Raw genomic sequence first — 22,667 nt, 5'->3', positions numbered from 1 at the left:
CATGACCAGAAGGGTGCTTAGCTACCAGTAGTCACAATAAGTTTTCTTTCAGCATTGATTTAGCCATGTTTTGTGAATACATTTTCAGATTGGATCAATATACGTAATATATGTATGGATGCACACAGAAGTAGAGTGTCTACTGTGCAGAAAAAAAAATCAGGCCTTTAGACCTCTGAAGGATTTCACTGTCACCTAATTTTAAAAAGAATATGCTACAGATAGCTAAACCAGCTAACAAGACAAGCACTCTCACTTAGTAGCAGTAAAACAAAATATTCTGCCAAATGTGCCTGCTTTCAAGTTTTCCAGCACTTTGCAAACCATTAACTTGAAAGGCATTAATTTGCATCCTTGCAGTACAAGGTGCATACATTTATTCTCAGAACTCACATCTTTACTGGAGAGACTTAAAAAACTTATTTGATACAGATAAAGTAACTTTTCATTTTTGTTAAAGCTACAGTGTGATCAGCTGTGAATTTTTATAAGTGACTTTGAAATTATGACTATCAAAATGGGATCCATTTCCTGGTGAGTACTAGTGAGTTGGTATTAGGAATAATATCTAGCAAAAAGATAAACTTTTTTCATGATTTTCTTTGTCTGATAATAAGATTTATACTGAAAACTTACTTTTTAATGAGATTTTCTTTTTATTTCTTTTTTCTTTTTTTATCTTTGAAGAAATTAAAACCTGAAGCCTGATGCTAAAATTTGTTCTACTTTATTTGCTTTAGCATGAGAAATCGTATGAATCATATACCTTGTTTTTCTTACGGGTGCATGAGTTTTGTTAAGAGTCCAAGAGTTATCCGTAGAAAACTGCAAAGCTAAGAAGATTACTTCATGAAAATAAAAGCAGAGAAAGAGAAATCTAAATGATTTAGAAGAGAAGGAAATTTTAGACAAACAATAAAAATACTTCTCTATTTATATTCATGCTGTTTTTAGCTGGAATGGTTGAGGACAGATAGTTTTAAAGATTCAAGGTCTGCTGTGTCTATGAAGGGCTGAGGAAGGTCTTGCCCCTTCTTTCTGGTATCTATCACAACAGCGGTCTGAACAAGACCACCAGGGACAGTAAGTCTCCTTCTTTATGGTTGCAGTCAGGAAAGTTTACTCCATGTCCAAAGGAATCCATATGGACGTTCCCTTCTGCTCAATGCTTCGCACATATAACAGATCACAAAACACATCCTCATGCGTTGTAACAATCTTCAGATTTCTAGCAGAACCCTCCCCAAAGTCAAAAAACTTATGTTAGGTAAAAAGTTGCCAGTGGCATTGCCAAACGGTTGCGCTTCGACATTTCTCTTGAGCATGCAATGAAATGTGTATATGATGAGCGGCGACAAAATCCTCTGATGATCATGGTCTGGTAAGAGTCTGCATACCTCATGGACACTGGCAAAAAGGGCCCATAAAAATTCATTTGTTGCCTCTTCACTCTTCCCCTGTGTCTTCTGAAATTTGGAAAAGCCAGAACTGCCCCAGGTACTCTGCAAGAAAGCAGCGTCTGGATTGTTGCTAGCAGAACACTTCTGCGTCTTTGATTAAGACACTGGAAAGGTTCCTTGCTGAGCAGAGCCGCAGCGTGCTGGGTGGCAGGCTTGTTAGGGTCACGTTATAGTGGGGAATGAAAATATGATTCAGCACTGAAGGAGGTGCTTGAGCATTGACTTTGAAACGAAGAATAAAGTACAGATTTGCAACGGGATTTTGCTTATCTTATATTTTGCTTCAGGTGCCATTTGAAGCATAACTTAAAGGAGAGGCAATCGGGGACACAGTCCGGTGAGGTGCTGCGTGATCCTGAGGTGGTGCCGAATGCTCTCCATTCCCATTGCTTGTAACGACAGCCAAAGATCATCAGACTTGGCCGCATCTGAACCATCATAAATTAGCGAGATAAGACGGGTAATGAAAGAATGCAAAACAGGGAAAGCGAGTTTGTATTTCTTGACAGTGTTCTGTGTGACTCTTGTAATTATTAACCTAACCCTAAAAGCCTGAGGTAGTTCTTACTCAAATGACTCAGTCTTATTCCACACTTTCTCTGAGGAAACATCTCCCAACAGGTCCATAATGAGGAAAAGGAAGACAACACATTCACCTCATTCACCCGCAGATCCGAGTGAAGGAAGGGAGAAATTGAGACTGAAGCAAGAGGTCGGCCTGATTAGCGGGGTGTCGTTAATTGCAGGCACCATGATAGGCTCGGGGATCTTTATGTCCCCCGAGTGGGTGCTACATCACATGGGGAGCCCTGCCAGCAGCCTGCTTATCTGGGCAGCGTGCGGTGTCCTGGCCACGTTTGGGGCCTTGTCTTACGCTGAGCTTGGAACCGTAATTAAAGAGTCTGGAGGCGAATATATTTACATCCTGAGGATTTTCGGTTCTTTTCCTGCTTTCCTTTTCGCCTACACTTCTGTCATCCTGGTGAGGCCAGCTGGTTTGGCAGCTGTCTGCCTGAGCTTTGCTGAGTACGCCGTTGCGCCCTTCTACCCGGGCTGCTCCTCTCCGCAGGTTGTCGTCAAATGTGCAGCTGCCGCCTGCATCCTGGTTTTAACTATCATCAACTGCCTCAACGTGAGGCTGGCGACGTCTATCATGAACGTTTTTACAGCTGCCAAACTCCTGGCTTTGTTAGTGATCGTGGTGGGCGGGCTGGCGCTGCTGGCCAAGGGACAAACTCAGAGTTTTCAGAATGCTTTTCAAAACACGACCGCGGGGATCGGGACGGTCGGGGTGGCGTTTTATCAGGGACTCTGGTCCTACGATGGCTGGAACAACCTGAACTATGTAACCGAGGAACTGAAGAAGCCTGAGGTGAGCGAGCTGGGTTTTACTTGCTTGGTGCTGCTGCTAATGTGTTTGTTGCTGTCCATTAGCGTGTTAAGAGGGGTAATCAAGGGATTAGAGCTCAAGGAAAGACTGCTGAGCTTCCCTCCTGTTTTTTGTTGTTGTTGTTCTGGGGCAGGACACCTATGGATGTGTCTGGAAAGGTTACAGGGTCTTTAATCAATTTAGCATCCTACCCACAAGAAAGCATTGCCTAAGTAGCTGGGAAAAAAATATCTTGGGGATGAGCTTTTGTCTTAAGAGTTCAGAGGACAGCACTCTGGACACCTAGACTTATGCAAAAAAAGCACTGCAGCCTGTCTTCTGCTAAAATTCATAAAGGTTTCTTAACACCAAGTATTCCGAAAAAAGATTTGATCTATAATGTGTCGTTCAAAACCCACTTCTTACTCCTTGTTGCTTGGAGGGGAACTTTAGAGAAAGTAGAGCCTCACTGGAGAGGGAATCTAAATCTGTGAACAACCCCTGTCTTCAAATATCTGCGTTTTGGGCATTGTTCTGTCTGTGGTATAGGCACTGAAGTAGCTCACTCACATTTCACAGCAGCCCTCTCTGTGCCACGGAGATCACAGATCAGACACTACAGCAGCGTTGACCCTCTTGTAGAAAGAGCTGTGTGAGTGCAGCAGGTATAGACCGTGCTTGTGCAGAGCACATGATATTACCGATTAAATGAAAATATGCAGTTGAATATTAATCTAAATGGCAGCAAAGATCCCAGAGTCACGTGGCACTCGCTCCCAAAGGACTGTGTGCACTGATACTGAGACCTTGGCAGGGTGGAAGCCACAGCATAAGGAATTGCCATATCTTGTCCTACAGTGAGAATAGGGAATGCAAAAATTGATATTTCAGGTTTTTAGACACACAAATTTGCTTTGTGATCACCTTGCTAGGTTCTCTTTTCTAGTGCTTTCGTCTGCATAAAGCAGTGTTTGCTGATTTTTGTGAGCCTTAAAATGGTCTGTGGAGTTCCAAGATAGTATCCTATCATTAAGAAAAACAAAATTCCTTCCTAGAGCAAATTTTCCGTGTGCTGCCCAGCTTTGATTTAGCCCTTAGAGTTGTTAAATATGATGCAACACCCACTTCAGTGGGATGTTCATGGGAAGATGTATCACATCAAGAGCCGTAACACGCCAACAACAAATAAATTGATATTAAAACAACCAAGAAGCTTCTTCTAACACTGTTGTCACCCCTTTTCCAGGTGACCCTTCCCAGAGCTGTGATGATTGCTATTCCCTTGGTTACCTGCCTGTACTTGATGGTAAACGTGAGTTACTTTGCAGCCATGACTCCGTCTGAACTGCTGACCTCGGGAGCTGTGGCTGTCACCTGGGGGTGAGCTCTGCTTCTGGTAACAAAGCAGCCAAAGCAGTCTAACAAAACATGGGTTTTCCCCTGAGTTTCAGGAGATTTAGGTGCTGTTCCCAGTGGGAATGGAAGCAGACAAGGAAGCATGCTGACATGCGGCTCCCTGTCACCTTCAGAGCAGCAGGTAGCCTTCCCTGACCAAAGACCAAGCGGACCAGCCCCGTCTGGCCCATGGTCTCCGAGGTCTGCCAAGACGTGGTGTTCTGCAGAGCACCCCTTGCTCCCCATCCCCACTCATTTACACTGGGAAACTGTGGCTCCCCTCCAGCCCATGCTTTTCCCTGTGGCGAGTGGCTGTAAAGAAAGGGTGAAGAGCACACCAGGAGCATCTCCCCCGAAACAGTGAGGATGCAGTAAGGGTATTATGGTGGTTTCACCCTGATGGGCAGCCAAGTTCCACCACACCGCTCTCCCACTTCCCCTCCTCAAAGGAACAGGGAGAAAAAATATGGTGAAGAAAAAGCTCATGGGTTGAGATAAGGACAGGGAGATCACCAACCAGTTATTATCACAGGCAAAACATACTCAGCATAGGGAGATTAATGTCATTTATTGTCTATTACTAGCAGACTAGAGCACTGAGAAACTGAAAGCAAACTAAAACAACCTTCCCCCCAAACCACCTTCTCCCTCCTCCCCCTGAGCAGTGCAGGGGAACAGGGAATGGGGGCTGTGGTCAGCCCCTGACACTTCGTCTCCACCGCTCCTTCACGGTCCCCTCTGCCCCTGCTCCACGTGGGGTCCCTCCCACGGGATGCCGTCCTTCCTGAACTGAGCCTGCGGGGGCTGCCCACAGGCAGCAGCTCTTCAAGAACTGCTCCCACACGGCTCCGTACCACGGGGTCCATCCCCCAGGAGCAAACTGCTCCAGCACGGGTCCCCCACGGGCGGCAGCTCCCCCCAGACCCCCTGCTCCTGCGTGGGCTCCTCTCCACGGGCTGCAGCTCCGGCCCGGGGCCTGCTCCTGCGGGGGCTCTCCATGGGCCGCAGCCTCCTCCAGGCCACATCCACCTGCTCCACCGGGGGCTCCTCCACGGGCTGCAGCGTGGAGATCTGCTCCATGTGGGACCCATGGGCTGCAGGGGGACAGCCTGCTCCACCAGGGGCCTCTCCACAGGCCGCAGGGGAACTGCTGCTGCGTGCCTGGAGCACCTCCTGCCCTCCTGCTGCACTGAGCTTGGGGGCTGCAGGGCTGCTTCTCTCACACTTTCTCACTCCTCTCTCCCAGCTGCAGTTGCACAGTTTTGTTGTTGTTGTTGTTGTTTTTCCTTCCTTCAAGCTGCTCTCCCAGAGGCTCACCCAACGTTGCTCCCTGGCTTGCCTCTGGCCAGCAGCAGGTCCCTTTGGAGCTGGCTGGAGCTGGCTCTGATCTGACATGGGGCAGCTGCTGGGCTCTGCTCAGAGAGGCCACCCCTGCAGCCCCCCTGCTACCAAACCGTTGCCATGTAAGCTCAGTACAAGTGAATATCCAGGCCTGGGGACTGGGAAATGTCCCACATTTTAAGCATTTCCAGAAGAGTGGAGAGAACAATGTGCTGCCCCACCAAAGTAGCAGCAGTGGTTTGGGAGAGACGCAAAAGCCAACTGGGTTAATCCTCTCCACTCAGCACCTGGAAATTAGACCAGACCAGAGTGTGTTGTTTCAATTTCCCCATCTGCTTAGAAATTGTTTGCACCTTCCATCGACTTGAAGTGTTTAGTGATGTAGAATAGGCTCTGCGTGCAACAAGGATTTTAGGATAGGAAGGAAAGGACTGTTATGAGAAATGTAGGCAGCAGTGACTTTGAGCCATCTGATATTCCCACCAGAATATCCAAACTCAGTCTAAATATTTTCAAGGACACAGAATCTATGATATCTATAAATGAGTTTGGCAGAAACGATGACACATTATATCCAGAGATTGTATAGCTGCTCATCCTCTTCCTAAAAAGTCAGCAGTGGCTTTGCCGCAGTTGTGCATTTCGCAAGATCTCCAGTTTGAAGATCTGAACGAGCTCTTGTGTTCTCTAATAGCCTTTCATGTCATTATAAGCAGGAGCTTTTAAAGGCCTAGTGCTTTGTTTGAACAGGTTACAAAGCCTTACTAAGCCGCAGTGTCATGAACTTTGTCTGCACTTCCTTTCCCATCATTCCTGATTAACAACTTATTTGTGAGCTTCCTCCTTTTTAACACCTCTCGTTTTCCTGCCTGATTAACCTTTTCACCCCAAGAGCACAATTCAGGAAGAAACTTTGAACTAGCAACTGGAAAGCTGGGCACTCAGAAGCCTGGGGGACAGGTGAATAGCCACTGGCTAAGGAGGGTGTAATGTTTGTGGTTCATGAGCAAGAGGGGCAGCTATTCAGGCCATTAAGGAAGGAGAGGAGGAGCATAAAGAAGCCAGAGGAGGGCACTTTACATTTAAATGCATTTATTCTCCATGTAGTGAGGAAATTGCTAGATCGAAACATTGTTTAGAGGTGAGAAGTGCAGCCAGAAAATGGGCTCACAAAACTCTCCCCAACAAGTCTTTGGTGCCAGTGATTTAACAGATCTCAGTTCACTTATATGAAATTGTTCATGGGAGCCCCCGTAGTTCATTTTGAGAGCCCAAGCAGCGGAACACTAATCTCAGAAGTGCAAAATACCCAATTGCTAAATATTTTATTACAAATTTTGTGATATAAGTTGTATTCCCCTGAGATCTTGAGGTTATGGAGTCTTGCGATCATGTGAGATGCCCAGATTCCATCATTTTGAAAAAAGGAAATTTTCAGTTCTCTATGACAAGTAACTTAATAACTTGAATCCCAAAGGCCCATAACCCAGATATTAAATTTATATATTATGTTTTTGAAATTATTATGGTACATAAGCTGCTGCCATAATGTTGGAAAGCCCAGCTCTTGATTTTTGAACATTTGGGATTGGTGATATTAAAAAATGCTACATAAGGCTTAAAGTCACACAATTCAGATGGAAATCTGTCCTAAAAAAAAAAAAAAAAAAAAAGATAGAAAAACACTTTCAAACTTTGGATTTTTGCCAATTTGATGAAGACTGTGTTTGTGTGTTTGTACATGTATGTGATAATTACCCCAAACTACCAGCACTTATTACTCAATTAATATTCTTCGTGCTGCTTCATTCCTAAAGACAGGCTTCACTTCTAGGTGAGAAAATTACATATCCTCGAAATATTTGTAGCCCTGCTACTTCTTCTGTTCTGAAGAAAGCAAAGTGCAAATGTCTGAGCATGTTCTAAAACCAAACTTCTGAAATTCAAACTATTGCTTTGGTTCTAACCTGGTTCACAGAACAGAAATAAGTGCATGTGAGATTAAAGGGTTAAATTCTTATGCCTGTTGGGGAAGGGGTTATAATGCAGGATATTTTTTCAGCTCTGGTGGTAATGGTGTTTCTGCATTTTCCATTCTAATATTGTTGGCGCTAAAAGCATTTATCCTCAGGATTCACACCACAGCAAGCGTACACACAAAGAGTGAGTTTTGTGTGTTGTGACAGCTTTGTACACCATTGCAATGTAGGCTGATTTAGGTGTATATACACCAGGCAGGAAGCAAAGCTGCCTTTTCTGGATGAGACGAACAACTAAATATTATGGGAATGGAGAGAAGGCTTTAAATCATTAGAAAGACTTTAGGGAAAAAAAATTAAAAAAAAACTTTCAGTGAAAATAATGGAGAGAAGAAACCTGTCTGGTTCTAGGATGTGTATCCAGTACACCTGTATGCTGGATGTTATGATGTGAATTGTTTCCCACCTCAGGGACAAAGTCCTGGGCCGCTGGGCATGGCTCATCTCCCTGTCGGTGGCACTGTCTACGTTTGGCTCATCGAACGGCACGTTCTTTAGCGGAGGCCGCGTGTGCTACATTGCTGCGAGGGAAGGCCATATGGTAAGGACCAAAAAAGGGGGTCTGGTTTGCTTTGAGCAACTCTTATCTTCTTGTGACACTAAATCAGAAAGGAAAACACCGCATGCATTCAACTGGTAGAGCAATAGCTCTTCAGTGCTTTATTTATGGCTCAAAGACATTCTGCCCCATCCTTTTGTATATAGCATATACTACATATACATATACTCCTGACTTTCTTCTCCAGTCACATAAGTTCAGAAAGCTTCTGTGGAAAGACACATGGCTTACATCTAGCTTGGATTTTAAGACCAGCTTTGAAGCAAACAACTGTGGTACTGCTCTCCAGGTAATACTGAGCTCACCAGCTTGTCCCAGGGGTGTTCCAGGCTTCCCCTGGGGTGGTCCAGTTCAGTCACAGCAAAGGATATCTCTGTCACTCAAGCTTCGTAGCAATTGCAAGGTGACACTGATCCTTGAATCTTCCCTAGCTGGGGTTTTTAATTAGTCTCATTAGGTGGGGCCAAATCCAGACAAAAGAGCAGACTTCAGCGGCCTGCCAGTCCCTGTGGCAGCTGGCTGGGACTTCCCCGGTCCCTCTGGTAGCCAGCCCGCCCCTGGCTCCCAAACCACTTCACGTGCCCACCAGCTAACCTGCCTCGATCGTCACTATCGATCACACACTCGTGTGATCACCCACACTCAGTCTGGTTGCTGGCACGGCGGACATGTAGGCCTCAGCCTCCAGGTCCCCCGCACTACACCTGCGTCTTGGCTCCGCTTCGCCCTGTCAGAGCTTGAGCTGAGCTGCCTCGAGGCATGCTGTGCCCTCCATTTCTGCTCAGGGGCAAAGGATACCAGTCTGCATCAGCTCCACTCCTTTGCACAGGAGGGAATCTTTTACAGATATGAATGACTGGGCTGGTGGCTTCTCTCACCGGTGACAGTGTCTGCTGCATCGTGGCAAGCTTTCTGCCAGGCAGTTCACAAAACTGTGGATATGAATGTGACCATACCAACCAACCATCCCTCTTGCCCCATTTCTCTGAGCTTTAGCGGAAGTACTTGGATGATATTTTGGTTGAAAATTGAAATAAAACAAGAAACCTTTCCATTAAACTTTCCCAATGAAGAAAGAAATAAAGAGGCTAGTAATCCTCTCCACGTTCTGGAGCAAATCCTGGTTTGCTTTACGGTTGACTGCATGTATGTATTGGGAATAGTTTTCTCATTTTCCAGTCAGCCCAGGACAAGTCCCAGACCAAGGTGACGGGGGGCAGATGAGCAGGGCCATGCACAAGGCCAGGCCACTTTCCTGGTGATGATCAGGAAAGCCCCGGGTTGACTCAGCCTTCATCTGTCACGCTGGTAGTTTGAAAACCTCATCGTGTTTGCCTGAACTGAAGCCAATCTGATAGGAAATCAGCGAGACACGATAAAAATATCCTTGAGGGGGGTCCGTGTTTACATTCCTTGGAGCCGAATGGCTTTTATATCACGGTGCTCGCTTGATGATTAAGAGTGGGTCTGGCTGCAGGCAGAAACCCCCCCAGCTGCCGAGGGGATGGGTACGTGTCTGCGCGAACGTGACGTGACCACTCGCTGTTGTGCTTTGGCTTGCAGCCAGACATTCTGTCCATGGCTCACGTGCGATGCCTCACGCCCTCCCCTGCCCTGCTGTTTACATCCGCTATGTCTTTGGTAATGATAATGTCAGGAAACTTCACCAGCATCGTGAACTTTTTCAGGTAAGCTCAGCGTTTCTGTTTGCATCCCTTGTGGCCCCGGTTCTTGGCATTGTTTTGGAAGCTTATTTGTTTATTATTTTTTTCAACCCGGGCTACTGCTTTCTGACCGATATCGGGGAGGGAAGCAGGGAGAAGAGCTTAAGAACCAGCATCTTTGCAATGCATGAATGCTTCTGTCACTACAGACTTAACTGGATGTGATTCATCCTCATATTGAAATGAATCTGCAATATTCGGGTCATTCTAAAGCTCTCATTGTTTGTGCTGGAAAGGAAATGAATGCAAGAACTACTACATTTATATCAATATTCTCCTTTTTAATTGGAGATATGGACACTTGGGATATGCAAGGCAGGACTGACATTGCTGTATGATCTCACCCCATTTTTTTTTTCCAGCTTTATAGCATGGTTTTTCTACGGCATGACTATTTCTGGCCTCCTGTATTTAAAAATCAAGAAACCAGAACTGCCAAGATCTTATAAGGTGAAGTAATAACGTGAACCCCCCCAACCCTTTTCCCTGATTGTCCGAATGAAGGAGACAGCATTATGAGGAAAGGAAGAGCATTGGGGTTAGTTGTCTCTGGCTTTAATGTGGTTCCTTCCTTTTTTAATTTCACATTTTGTCTCAGAAAAGTCTACACAGGGCGAGGTAGTGTGAGTGTGCAGGCATAAGTCAGGTCTGAATTCTCCGTCTTGGTAAGCTAATAACGCATCGCCCTCTCACTGTGGAAAATATATCTACCATATCCTCTTCTTTCCTTCAAAATTTAAGAGAAAAATTTAGGATGATTCTGATCAGCAACACAAACACCTGGTTACACTAGGAGAGCTCAGGGACACTCCTCAGAGGGTAGCCCAGGTGTGAGAGCCTGGCCGAAGAGAGAAAACTCAGCCAGAATGCCCCGAGTCCTTTGTCATGGCCGGGGGACGGGTTTGCTCTCCACAAACCAGCTTAGTGGAAGGAAATCAGGAGTTACCTGCTTTATCTCTGGTGCCGTGAGCGAGTTGAGTTGCAGGGCCTCCTTTGCGACTGAGGGAAATACTTCTGCAGGAAAGATCCCGGGAACAGGAGGCTCAAGAGACTGTGAGGGTGGGACAGCGGCTTTACCCTGGGACAAGCCGAATGAGCACCCTCATTTTCGTGGGGTTCCTCTAGGTGATAGATGACAGGCTGACACTGCCAGGCTGCATGAAGCAGTAGCGAGCGTCCTGCAGGGCTTAGCATGATGAAGAGCAGTGCTCCGTTAGGCCTTCCTGTCACCCGCTCCTGTGGCTCTGTCCTGCGACTCGGACGCGGGGTGAGGACGTCCACCCGACCTGTTGGCTGAAAGGGCTTCAAGCAGATGAAGTTCTGTTTCTGCAGGAACGTTTTGTGTGCTGTATAAAACTCCCAGCACCCTCCAGGCCAGTCCCCTGAGGGTGCAAGTCTTCTGCAGCCTTTGGCTCGATGGCCTGGCTCTTTCCTCAACTGGAAGCAGCTCAGGTCTGAAGGTCCCAGTTCAGCTGGCAACTTACGGCTGATGTTCTGCAGAATCTGTATGTCTGCTGCAGGTTTATGTCTAAGGAGGAAGATTTCCCTTGGTTTGAAGACAATCAGATTAACTAGCAATTTGCCCAAAGTGTTAGGACACTGAGGGAGGAGAGTGGGGCATCCCACTAGCAGGTGAAGCCAACAAGCAGGTCTTCTCCATGCTCCTGCAGCTAACCACAAGCAACATTTTCTTTGTTTTGTTTCAGTGCCTTTGGGTTGGACAAAAGGCACAAAAGTAAAAAAATGGAAAATCCCAGCTTGGAAGTTCAGTTTTTCACTTTGTGAAATCATTTTGTCGTGTGAATTCACTAGCCTTTGAGGGAGGAAGGCTTCAAATTTAGATGCTTTATGACCAGACTTAGAGAAATAGCCTCTGAGGTTGCTTGTCCACCTGTCTGTGAATGTATGAAAAAAACCTTTTGCCCAAGGGTGCTAAGACTCAATTATGTGATTTTTGCTCATTGCTGTGCAAAAGGCACAAAAAAAAATGTTTTGTGTAAAAAAAAAAGGCTTTGTATACAGCTCAGGTTTGGGATACAAACCTGAGTAGTATGGGGAGCAAGAACAGACCTGGCACTAACAAAGATGTTTGCATCTTCAGTTCTGGGAGGTCAGGGAAGACAAGGGGTTAGGGTATGTGGTGGTGGTGTAGCTCTTGCAGCCCTGCAGCCAGCTTAGAAAGGAGTGGGCTGGGAAACAGGATGCCCGGATTAATTGGGATTTCTGGATAATACCTCAGGCTGCAGCAGAATTTCAGCTAAAAAGCCTTCTGCACAAGTTTCAGGGTTGTCCAGACCCACAAGGATTACTTGAGTCTTTACTCTGATGTTTTGCTTTCACAGGTCCCAATTATCATCCCCATAATTGTGCTGATGGCAGCTGTGTACCTGGTGTTAGCTCCCATCATCGACCAACCCCAGATTGAGTTCCTCTACATCGTTCTGTTCATTTTCAGCGGCGTCATTCTTTATTTCCCCCTGGTGCACTTCAAGTGCCACCCCCGCTTCTTACAGCGAGTCACTTTACATCTCCAGTTGTTCCTGGAAGTCGCTCCGACTGCTAGGGATGCAAACTGAGATAATGTCCTCCTGGCGTATGGCTGCCTGTCCCTCCTGCTTTATTCCAACACCGTGGTTTCCAAGCCTCAGGAATTAGTCTCCTGTGAGAGAGAATGAATAGAATGCAAGTGTCACCAAAATGTTTAGTTGAGAGGGTCTAGACCCATGACTCCTCACATTTCCTTAACATTTTGAGCACATATTTTCCCCATTTTCATCTCTCCCTTGACAGATTACATTCAGATTCCAAAGGCATACATTTTTTAGTTTTCCATCCTGAGAAGAGCTGTCCATCCTGAGCAGATCTAAATCTTAGCTCTTATATTTTAAGGCAACAGGCAACAGAAGACTGACAATGAAATATTATTCCTATAGCAGGCTGTGAGCCTAAGCCATTCCTGGCAATGCCTTTAATTATTTCCACCTAGCTCTGCCCACTGTGCCGCCAGGGCTTCTCAAATTCTAACCCACTTCTAACACACTGCAGTCACTGTAGTTTCCCATTTTCCTGAGTCTCAACCCTTTTCCTCTTGTTATAGGGGCAAGAGAAACATTATATGCTGTTTTCTTTCCGTTTGCCCAGATTGTTTCTGGATGGGGCCTGTCCTGTCATAGACTAAAAAGGTGTTAGTCCCTAAAATGTCTCGTTGTGTCTCAAAATTACAAATGTTGCTCAGGTCAACTTTTTGTCAGCGTTTGCTCTGCAGACCCGTACTGAGCACTGCGTTCCTGGAACAGGGTCACTTGATCCTCTTGGCCTCCTCCAGCCCATCCCAGAGCTGTGTATCTGATTACAATCTCATTCTGCAACGCCACACCTCCTGTTCCTCTGATACCAGCAGCTACAGAAATGCAACAGATAATGGATTCTGGCAGTTACTGTCTTTTTTGGAAACAATCTCTGTTTCTTTGACTTATTTATAGAGCCTGCCACGTGGGGCTGTGCTTCCTTTAAGATCCACAGTCCATATGCAAAAAGAGGGAAGTTTAAGGTTCAGCGTGCACAATGTTTGTGGCTTTGGCCTCCTATCATTGCATACCTAAGTAAAATCAGGCTTGGTCTTGTTCATGCAGTTCTTGTGGAACAGGAGTTATTGCCCCTGCTTGATATTGTGGATGTGTAGTATACTACAGAAGGTGAGCGGATCAAAGGATGGATCATGCCTTGCTCGAAGTCACACAGGAAATGTGTGGAAAATATGGCTGTTTCTCCCAAAGTCCAGTCAAGTGTCTTATCTTTAGCCCATCCTTTCTGTGCACCAGTGACATACGAATAATAATAAAGAACCCAGATAGGCTGAGCACTTTCAATGAGTAGCCTTTATATATTACTGCTTCGTATATAGATGAAAGGGAGCTGAAAAGCTGCAAGTATCACATTTTGCACCAACTTCCTTTTCTGTATATAATATTGTAATGAAGTGTTCTTTTTATTTATGTTGCCTAGGGTTTACAAGCACAGGTGCTTATAATGCCAAAAGAGGAGGCTGAAAGCTCAGAGAATGGCAAGATGATTACAATAAAATGGACATTAAAATGAAGTGAGTTGACGTGGTTGTTTCTGTTTTTCATCCAAGAAGAATAATTCTGTAGAATTTTTGCTGCATGAACATAAACAATCAGCATCAAGCTCATCTCTCCTTGGATGGGAGGTTTAACTACATGCGTGGGTGCTTGTATGTGCGTACACTCATTTTTCAAAATGATTGCTTATTTATTTCAACCTCTTCTCATGCAAATCAGGGTTTCTCTTTCCTTCATCAGATATTTTTAATAGAAGTGGCAGGGAGAGGCAGCGCATCCTTGCTGCTCATTACTACAGCACGTAACAAACGGGACGGCAGGCAGAGCTCTGTAGCTGCTGTGTGTGCAGGTCATGATGTGAGACCACGTTGGCCCCATCTGCCCAAGAGCTCCAGATCCCTGTGACCTCTGCTTAGCCCCTTCCTTCACAGGCCCTGAGGAGCAGGAATGTCAGCAGTGCCCCCAGTGTAATCATCAAATCTTCACTCCACCTCGAGAGGGTGCAAAAAAATCCTCCTCTTACGATTTTCTGGTAAGCGCTGCTCATGTGCCCAGGTTCAGGTGGTTGTCATCGTTTGGTTGAGGAGAAATTTCCCCTTTGGTGATAGAGCAGAATCTGCAAAGATTTTCATTTTCCTCTGTTGCAGGTACACAGTTAACCTGGTTGAATTAACTGGATTTATCTTATCAGCTCACTGCCTGTGCAGAAGGTTTGGTGTCCAGTCCCTCCTGCTCTTTCCTGGGATATGGGGAGTAACCGAGGCCTCACTGGAGCCCCCAACAGTGCTAACTTGCTCTCTAGGTCATCTTTAGGGCTTTTAGCATCTTTAGCATCTTTAGAGCTCTTTGCTGTCCCCTCTCCAGTTTCTCCACCTACATTTTGAACTTGGAAGAGGTCAGAAAATGGGATGCAACATCCCAGTGTCGAATCTATGGTGATACTATTGTCCCTTGATCTGTGTTTCTCCTCCCGTAGCACACTGTGGCTGACCCTGGCTTTTTTCAGCCAGTCACTTCCCAGCTGCTGGTGCTTAGGGACATGGTTTAGTGGGTGACATCGGTAGTAGGGTGATGGTTGGACCAGATGGTCTTGGAGGTCTTTTCCAACCTTGAGGATTCTGTGGTTCTCTGATTCTATGATACATGGGGTTGTTCCACCCCAGATGCAGTGCTCATGCGTCTCATTGCTCAACTGCAGGAGGTGTCTACTGGCTTCATCCTCAAGTGTCTCCATGTCCCTGTGGACTCGAGCTCCACCATTTGGTGTGCCAGCCAGTCCCTCCAATCTAGCACCATCCACAACTTGCTGAGCCCAAGAAGACAGTGAACAACACGGGCTCCAGGTTCAACTCTTGCATCACCAGCTGCTGCCCAGAAGTCAAGATAATCTAGCCTTAGCCCTTATTTTATACAGTCGATGCCAGTATTAGAAACTTTGGATGGGCTGTGGTACATCTCCCCAACAGGATGAGTCAGTTTACAGTTTAGTGGGAGCTCAATCTTGCGCTTTCTTGACTAGCTAGCTGACTATCATCAGGGTCTTCGTATATGTGACTCATTCCTCTTGAAGGAATGATTTCTGCTAAAAAAGGATTCAGATCCACAGTCGTGCAATAAATGGGTGGTCTTAGCTTTGTGAACTAGCAGCGAAACTAACGGGTAGCACAGCAGCCCGTCTGTTTTTGGTATCAAGCTACCATGTTAGATTTGTCCTTTGTAGCAGTGAACCCTACGGCTTGAGTGTCTGGCAGATAAACGATCATCTTTTTCTTCTAAAGGTTAGTCATTAATTCTTACTGTTTAATTTCATGGACTGTGCCCTGGCTTACATATAGTGAGGCAACGGTGGAGCTGAGAAAAGGGAAAATGAGAAGTAGATGGAAAGAGCATTCTTGTATGCACGACTCTTGGCTTGTATGTCTGAACTGCCTACATAAAAAACAGATGTGGACAACACCTAAGCAACAAAGACGCACGCCTGGAAGTTCAGAAATGCCAGAATAAAGGTTATTGGTTCAGCAGGAGTTCCTTTCCTTTCTGTTTTTGCATTCTGGCCTATCAATTAGAGCACAATGTAATTTTTCCATGTCACCTCTGTGTCCCTAACAAGTAGAGCAACAGTCCAGTATTTTGCCTGTTCCTGTTGTTTGGTCTGTGGTTGTCATACTTCATTGTCCATCCACGATTCTTCTGAAGCAACAGCTCCAAAACAAGCCAGATTTTCAGCAGGAGGTGTGAGCTTGGGCAGAAGAAGGCATCAGCCCAGTCCCATTTGCTTTTCCCCTTTTTTCAGTCCCATTGCTCCTGATTTAAGGATCAGAAATGGCCCTTAAAAATCCCCCACAGCCTTCTCCAGCTTCCCAATGGGATCTCTCAAGCTGCTCTGCCCCAGCACCAAGCCTTCCTGCTCCTCCTGCCCAGCGCCTGCCTGCTTCTCCTCTCTCATTTTGTTTTTAGTTTGCTTTGTGCAAAAACATCTTTCCTCAGATTTGCAATGCAAAAGACCCCTGCAGGCGACTCCGAAATGCTTTTCTCAGGAGGAGACCCGAGGTGGGGCTGATGCAGGGGTCGGGCGGTTGCAGAGCTGTGGGGATGAAGGTTCCCCACGGCACACGAGCGGGTGATGGGGAGGGAGGTGGGCAGCGTGTTCATTGCACAGCCTCAGGTTAAAACCTCGACGTCCTTAGGTTCTGCTTTGGGACGGTGCGGAGCTGCAGAGCCCAAGCTGTGGGCAACCACCCCACCGCCTCCAGCCAGCTGTTGGAGCGAGGGGCGTTGGTCTGGCAGCTGAAAGCCGTGCAGATGATTTTGCAGAAGGAATAGGCTCCGGCAGATGGCAGTGGCAGACATCTGATGAAGTCCTCGGCAGCATCGGCCTCTCCCCCCGGGCCTGCAGCAGGCAGCAAAGCAGGACAAGCAGCGAGGCCGTGCTCAGCCCCGCAGGAAGGCCCAGGGAGGAATTGTCTCCATGCCTGTTGTTTCACGGCACTCCCCCAGAGCCCTCTCTGGGCACCCACGGTACAGTTCAGCAGGTGTTAGCCCCAGTGCTTTCTGGCTTCGAGCAGCAGCAGTCAGGAAGGAGGACAGTTTCCCAGCCTTAAATCCGCAGGAATTCTTACGAAGTTGGGCGAATTCATGGAAGCTGAATTATTCATGCCCTCAAAATATAAGCATTCCCCTGCCACGCTGGAAATCCGGATGAGATGCTTTTGTGCAGGATGCCCCCCGAGGTTCTCTGCTTTCATGGCACGCTCTGCAAACCCAGCTTGGTGCCTCGCCTTGAGATGGAGCTGAGCAGCCGAGGGTGGCGGGAAGCTGACTTTTTCATTCCCCTGTCCTGATGGCAGACAGCACGTGGGATAGTGGCTGAGGACCAGTTAGATGTAAATTTTCTGTAGATGGTGCTCTAGCTGAAGACCGGTGGCGTTTGGTTTGTTTGAGGTTCGCAGCACAGAGAAGCGGTGGCTGTGAGTCGGGGCGTGCATTTTTCGAGGTGCTGCACGTATGCAGAAGCAGTCTCAAAAATAACTGTACACACAAACAAAATCTGTATTGTAAAGCTTGCAAAGCAAAGGAGACATGTAAAAGTGATATACTTGTTCTCTTTTGTAAGAGAACATAGAAAAGAAAGCACAGAAAGGGCAAAAGCTTTGGTTGTCTGCTCTGAAAATGTTCTCGGCAGATGTAGTAAGCCGGCCACGAATGCATTCGCTCTAGCTAATTAATTCACTACAAGTACCGTGAATATTAGCAGGTTTCTGTGACCTGGTAACGGTGCTGTTTCTTTTTTACTACTCCAAGCAGTGAATTCTCCAGGGTTACGATGCATGATCTGGCTTTTCTCCAGCCCCTGCCCTGGGACGCAGGCTGTCCCCTGGGATGCTGAGCACCCCTGGTAGGCTCCGTGCTGAGCAGGGCCACGGGCCAGACTCTGTGCGGGCGGCTTCGGCTTAGACTTGGGTTCCTTCCTGGGGTTTGCCTGGTGGTGAACGTGCAGCCTGAAGAAACCAGGAGAAGGAGGAGGAAATGAGAACAGGGTGAACCTGGGAGAGTCCCTGGGAGAGAAGGACACGGAGACGGAAGAGCCAGAAGTCTGTCGGAGCTGGGACAATGCCACAACCTGTACTGCTGGGGGGGGGGGGGGGGGGGAGGTTCCTGATAGAAGGAGAAAAAGGGTATGGTGAAAACCAAGGTATAAGGGGTGGAGAAAACACCCTGGCGCTGCGTTATCCATGGCTGAGGAGAAGAGGAGGAACAGCCACAACCACGGGTACCACCAGAAACCCTAACCTGGTGTAAGGTCCACCCCATTTTAATCGCAAGGGGCAGGATGTGGGGGGCTGGCTCCAGCCTGCTGTCCTGCCAGAGGCTGTGAAATGGGATCCAGCTGCGTCCTCCAAATGCCTTCCTTCGGAAGGAGGTTTTCCCAGGTCCTGCAGTTGGGGTTTCTCTGGTGGCATGTGGCCACTTGGCTTCCCTCCAGCTCCTGGCCATCAGCTTCCTGCAGGAGCTTCAGCCAAAGCGCTGCCCTCCCTGCAGCGACCGTGGCCAGCCCCGAGTTTCCTCTAGAGTCTGGAGCCCCGCTGCATTTACCTAAGCTGCTGCTTCACAGCACGCAGAAAGCAGAGCAGGGAGCCGAAGGTGGAACCTGGGTTCCTTATGGGCTCCCTGCCCCGTGCCAGAAATTATTACGAAATGTTTATTGACTGCAGTGAAAGAGCGCTGCACGCAGAGCTCAAGCAGCAGTCCGTGTGGCCCGGCGTTTCAAATCCGTTGCCTCAATATTATTCCAGCTGCCAAAATGTATTTTTTTCTCCCAGGCAACCTGAGGGGCCCTCACAACTCGGGCCCATCTCTGGGAGACCGGCGGTGCACACGGAGCCCTCCGTCTTCACAGGCTCCCCAGAGCACGTACGGTTGCTGCATCCTGCTTTTCCAGACATCTCCCAGCAAGAGCACTGGGTGGGTTGCACGTAACCGAATATCAGCGCTGTGTCATCGTGTATGTTTATTCAGTGCTTTCAGATTTTCATACGTTAGTGCAACAGGGAAATTCAGCAGGGACTTCACTCGGGGAAAAAGAAATGTTGCCTGGGACTCCAAGGCTGAGGAATTTAAATCAAAATCTCTTTCAATAAATGCAACCCATTAAGAGTCTCTTGATTGTCTATTTGAATATTTCAATTTAAAACGCTACTTAGAAAGAGTAAATAAAATATTCTTCACTTCTGCAAATTAAATTTATCTGCAGTTAAAGTCCATTGAGAGCTACCCCATGGGTGAATTTGCCCTACATCTCATTTCTGCCCTGGGGTGTTTTCACAGCAGTCTGAGTCATCCAAAGCTCCCAAGCTGAATTAATTCCTGCCGCTTTCTGAATCTCACAGATGATGTCCCACAGACAAAGCCACGTCTGTGATTCAGAGAAGTGCTGATTAATACTGAGCAGGAACGAGCCGGGCACCGCTGTTTGTTCCTGGCCGTCTCCAGCCGGCTCTCTGGAGCCTCCGTGGCTTTTTGAAGACCACAGGAGCTTCCAGATGGGGCTGGGGAGAGGCAGAGACCCAGCAGAAGAGATGTGGAAGCCACAAGTGGTGGCAGAAGGGTCCCTTCCTCACCCCAGGAGCCAGCCCCAGCCCCGCAGCTTCCAGCACTCGGCACGCCCTGACCAGCAGTACTGCTCTCTAAGGCACCCCCAGGTCTTCAACCATGGCTGCTCCCCCTGCAAACCCAGCCACGTTCCTCGCTCACGTGCGTGGCCACGGTGTGTCACCAAGCTTCAACCCTGCTGAGGACTCCATGGGTTTGGCTCCAGCCTCCGCAGCCCACCCTCGCCCTGCAGGGAAGGTTTCTGCTTTGTGCTTTGCCTGCTGGTGAAGCACCGAGCCCGGTTAGGAGGTTGGAGACCTGCCGCCAGATGTTTTCCAGCCACTGCGGCAGCACTGCTGGCGAAGGGGAACCTGCTGGAGCCTGGCATTGCAGACAGGAACCGTGGGAGCACCCCCAGCACTTGCTGAGGGTTGCCAGAGCCCTCCGGGGCAGCTGGAAGCCCCATGTGGCAACACAAGGTCCTCTGCACCCAGCGAGCTGTGCCTCGGGGTTTCTCGCATCTTCCGTGCGCTTGTGGGGCATTGAGGAGCTGCAGGCAGCAGCGGGGACGCCTCAGGCAGCTGGATTTTTTTGGAGTTTTTGACTGAAAGCGTTTCACATGGCACATGGAGCAAGTCCTGCCGTGCTGGGGCTTGGCAGCCACGCAGCAGGTGCCCGGGCAGCTCCCCGCGGCGGTGGGGCGGCTCTCCGGTTGTGCTGTGGCACAGAGGCAGATGGCGCCTTCAAGAAGATTAACAGCACCGAACCCCGTTTGCCAAGAGCCTATTGATTTTCCAGAAGGGTAACAAATTTCCTCCTTATGTACCAGCAACGAGCCTGACATAATTTGCTGTATAGCGGGAGGGAAATCGGCTTTCGGTGTGATTTAGGGAGGGCTGTGCTGCATCCAGACACATAGCAATATGATCTTTCTCGAGTGCTGTTACACACCGCCTTAACATTTAATTAGAAATAAATAACAGTTATGTTCAGCGCTAATTTGTAGCTGAGTTAGAGGGCAGGCCGAATGCCAGGATCAGGTCCTGCACTGGGTGGAAGGCTTCCCGGTGAGTCACGGTGAGGAGGGAACGGCCCTGGGCTCTTCCTCTGCCTGGGGGTCCCTGAGATCAGGTGGCTGGCCATGCAGAGAAGCGATAGGAAGAAGCGGTGCTGACACTGAATTAACCTCTTTTCTTGACAGATTGAGAATGTGGGAGGTCCTCTGGTTAGCAGAATATGCCAGACCTGATGACTTGCTTTTTGTCTTAGAGTATTTACATTGTGGACAACCAGCAGTTGAGGACAAAGACCTTAGCACCACCAGGAGCTCCTCCTTCTCCTCTGGAGAGGTTCAGCCGCTTGTGATAGGTGCTGTACAAACACCTAACAAAGAGATGATGCTGAGTTTGCCATCTCGTCTCTTGATCCATAGAATCATAGAATATCCTGAGGTGGAAGGGGCCCACAAAGATCATCAAGTCCAACTCCTCTCTCTGCACAGGACCACCCAGAAATCAGACCGTGGATCTGAGAACGTTGTCCAAAGGCATCTTGAACTCCGGCAGGCTCGGTGCCGTGACCACTGCCCTGGGGAGCCTGTCCCAGTGCCCGACCACCCTCTGGGTGCAGAACCTTTCCCTAACCCCAGCCTGACCCTCCCCTGTCCCAGCTCCATGCCGTTCCCTCGGGTCCTGTCGCTGTCCCCAGAGAGCAGAGCTCAGTGTCTGCCCCCTGCTCTCCCTTGTCCACATGGATATCAGCAAAGAAGTGTGTCAAAAAAGTCTAAAATTTGTTCCAGAACCAGAGAATAACAGAATGGCTGAGGTTGGCAGGGATTTCTGGAGTTCATCTGGCCCATCCCCTGCTCCAGCAGGGACACCCAGAGCAGGGTGCCCAGGACCACATCCAGGCGGCTTCTGAAGATCTCCAAAGAGGAGACTCTACAGCCTCTCTGGGCTCCATCACCTGCCCAGCATAGAAGTGCTGTCTGATGGTCAGAGGGAGCCTCCTGTGCTCCAGTTTGTGCCCATTGCTTCTTGTCCTGGCCTCACGTGGCAGCAAGAGGTCCTCTGTGGTCAGTGAGCTGCGTTGTGGTTTCTCATATCCTCCACGTGCTCCAGTCTCTTCATCTCCTTGGTGGCCCTCCACTGGAGTCCTTCCAGTATGTCCAGTCTCCCTTGTAGTGGGGGGCCCAGACCTGGACACTCTACTCCATGATATTCCCTTCCTTACCACAGTACTCTTTTTCATACCTGCTTACTTACAAAGCTGAGTCTGTCTTGTGAAGGCAATCTAGCTGTCTGGGCTGAAGCAGAGAAAACAAGTCTGGTTTTGAGCCGTTTCGTGCCACTCGTTCCTGAGGCCTTCACTTGGGTCCTGCTCCGCCCGTGGCCCCGGGGCTGACCGGGCCTTGTGGGCCTCAGGCTCTGGTTGTGCCCTTCCTGACCACACTGAGGTGAAGAGAAACAAAAGTCTGAGCTGCCTCCCCCGTGTTTCAGAGCGCTGTCATCTGCTGGCAATTTAGTACCAACGCAGCATATACCATGTTAACGGCAGGCCACTGGAAATGTACCTGGACCCATTTGTCGTTTTTAAAAGCAAAGCAGTGCTTCTGTGCAACGTTAATTTAAATTTGACCTCCTGCAGAAAACTGGTGGGCAGAGAGCCTTCCAAAAGATGCATTTTTATGAGCTCTCTCTTCCACTTCTGCCCGCTGATAAATATTTATGTAGACTTTCCCTGCCAAAGGCCTTAAACGCGGCCACATTTCATTTCCTCCGTGGGAAAGCAGTGGCAAGGAGTGGTCGGTGATGGACTGGGCAGCGGCAGGAAAAAAAGCCCCAAAGCACCTCCCCACGGTCACAAGGGAGTGCCCACAAACACGGAAAACAGTGGCACAGCGCGGGGAGGAACCCCAGTAACCTGTCAGAGACACAAGCCCCCAGCCCAGCCCCTCCCTGAGGGACTGGTTACAGGTAGAGGGAACAGTTACAACCTTTTGGGACGCAGGATGGGGCGCAGAGGAGAGGCACGCAGGGGTCGCACAACACACTGTGGGATGTTTAGAGGGGGAAAGGGAGGGGCCCAGGTGGTTTGGGGAGGAACAAGG

General features: G+C 48.3%; 1 protein-coding gene across 2 annotated transcripts; it reads left to right on the top strand.

Moving 5' to 3' along the window:
- Positions 1–465: 465 nt before the first annotated feature.
- On the top strand, positions 466–13,986 carry LOC310896090 (b(0,+)-type amino acid transporter 1-like). Of its 2 annotated transcripts, none has more exons than XM_083827965.1 (7): positions 466–534; positions 1,748–2,832; positions 4,076–4,209; positions 8,016–8,145; positions 9,727–9,851; positions 10,250–10,337; positions 12,230–13,986. In XM_083827965.1, the coding sequence occupies exons 2-7, from the start codon at positions 2,089–2,091 to the stop codon at positions 12,461–12,463; spliced, it is 1,455 nt and encodes a 484-aa protein (XP_083684091.1). In that variant the 5' UTR covers positions 466–534; positions 1,748–2,088; the 3' UTR covers positions 12,464–13,986. The 2 variants fall into 2 exon arrangements, with proteins under 2 accessions (XP_083684091.1, XP_083684092.1); XM_083827966.1 differs by lacking the exon at positions 466–534 and having other exon boundaries at positions 1,251–1,920; positions 2,082–2,832.
- The last annotated feature ends 8,681 nt before the right edge of the window (positions 13,987–22,667 follow it).

This window comes from Anser anser, assembly GCF_964211835.1.
Source record: "Anser anser genome assembly, chromosome: 3".
Taxonomy (NCBI): Eukaryota; Metazoa; Chordata; class Aves; order Anseriformes; family Anatidae; genus Anser; species Anser anser.
The sequence above is the reverse complement of the archived record's forward strand: the minus strand, read 5'-3'. Positions and strand labels throughout refer to the sequence as shown.

Excerpts from the sequence above, each read along its gene's own strand:
- LOC310896090 (XM_083827965.1), top strand. The coding sequence starts at position 2,089 with ATGAGGAAAAGGAAGACAACACATTCACCTCATTCACCCGCAGATCCG. Across the intron at positions 4,210-8,015 it reads GCTGTGGCTGTCACCTGGGG|GGACAAAGTCCTGGGCCGCT; the intron begins GTGAGCTCTGCT and ends TTCCCACCTCAG. Across the intron at positions 10,338-12,229 it reads AACTGCCAAGATCTTATAAG|GTCCCAATTATCATCCCCAT; the intron begins GTGAAGTAATAA and ends TTGCTTTCACAG.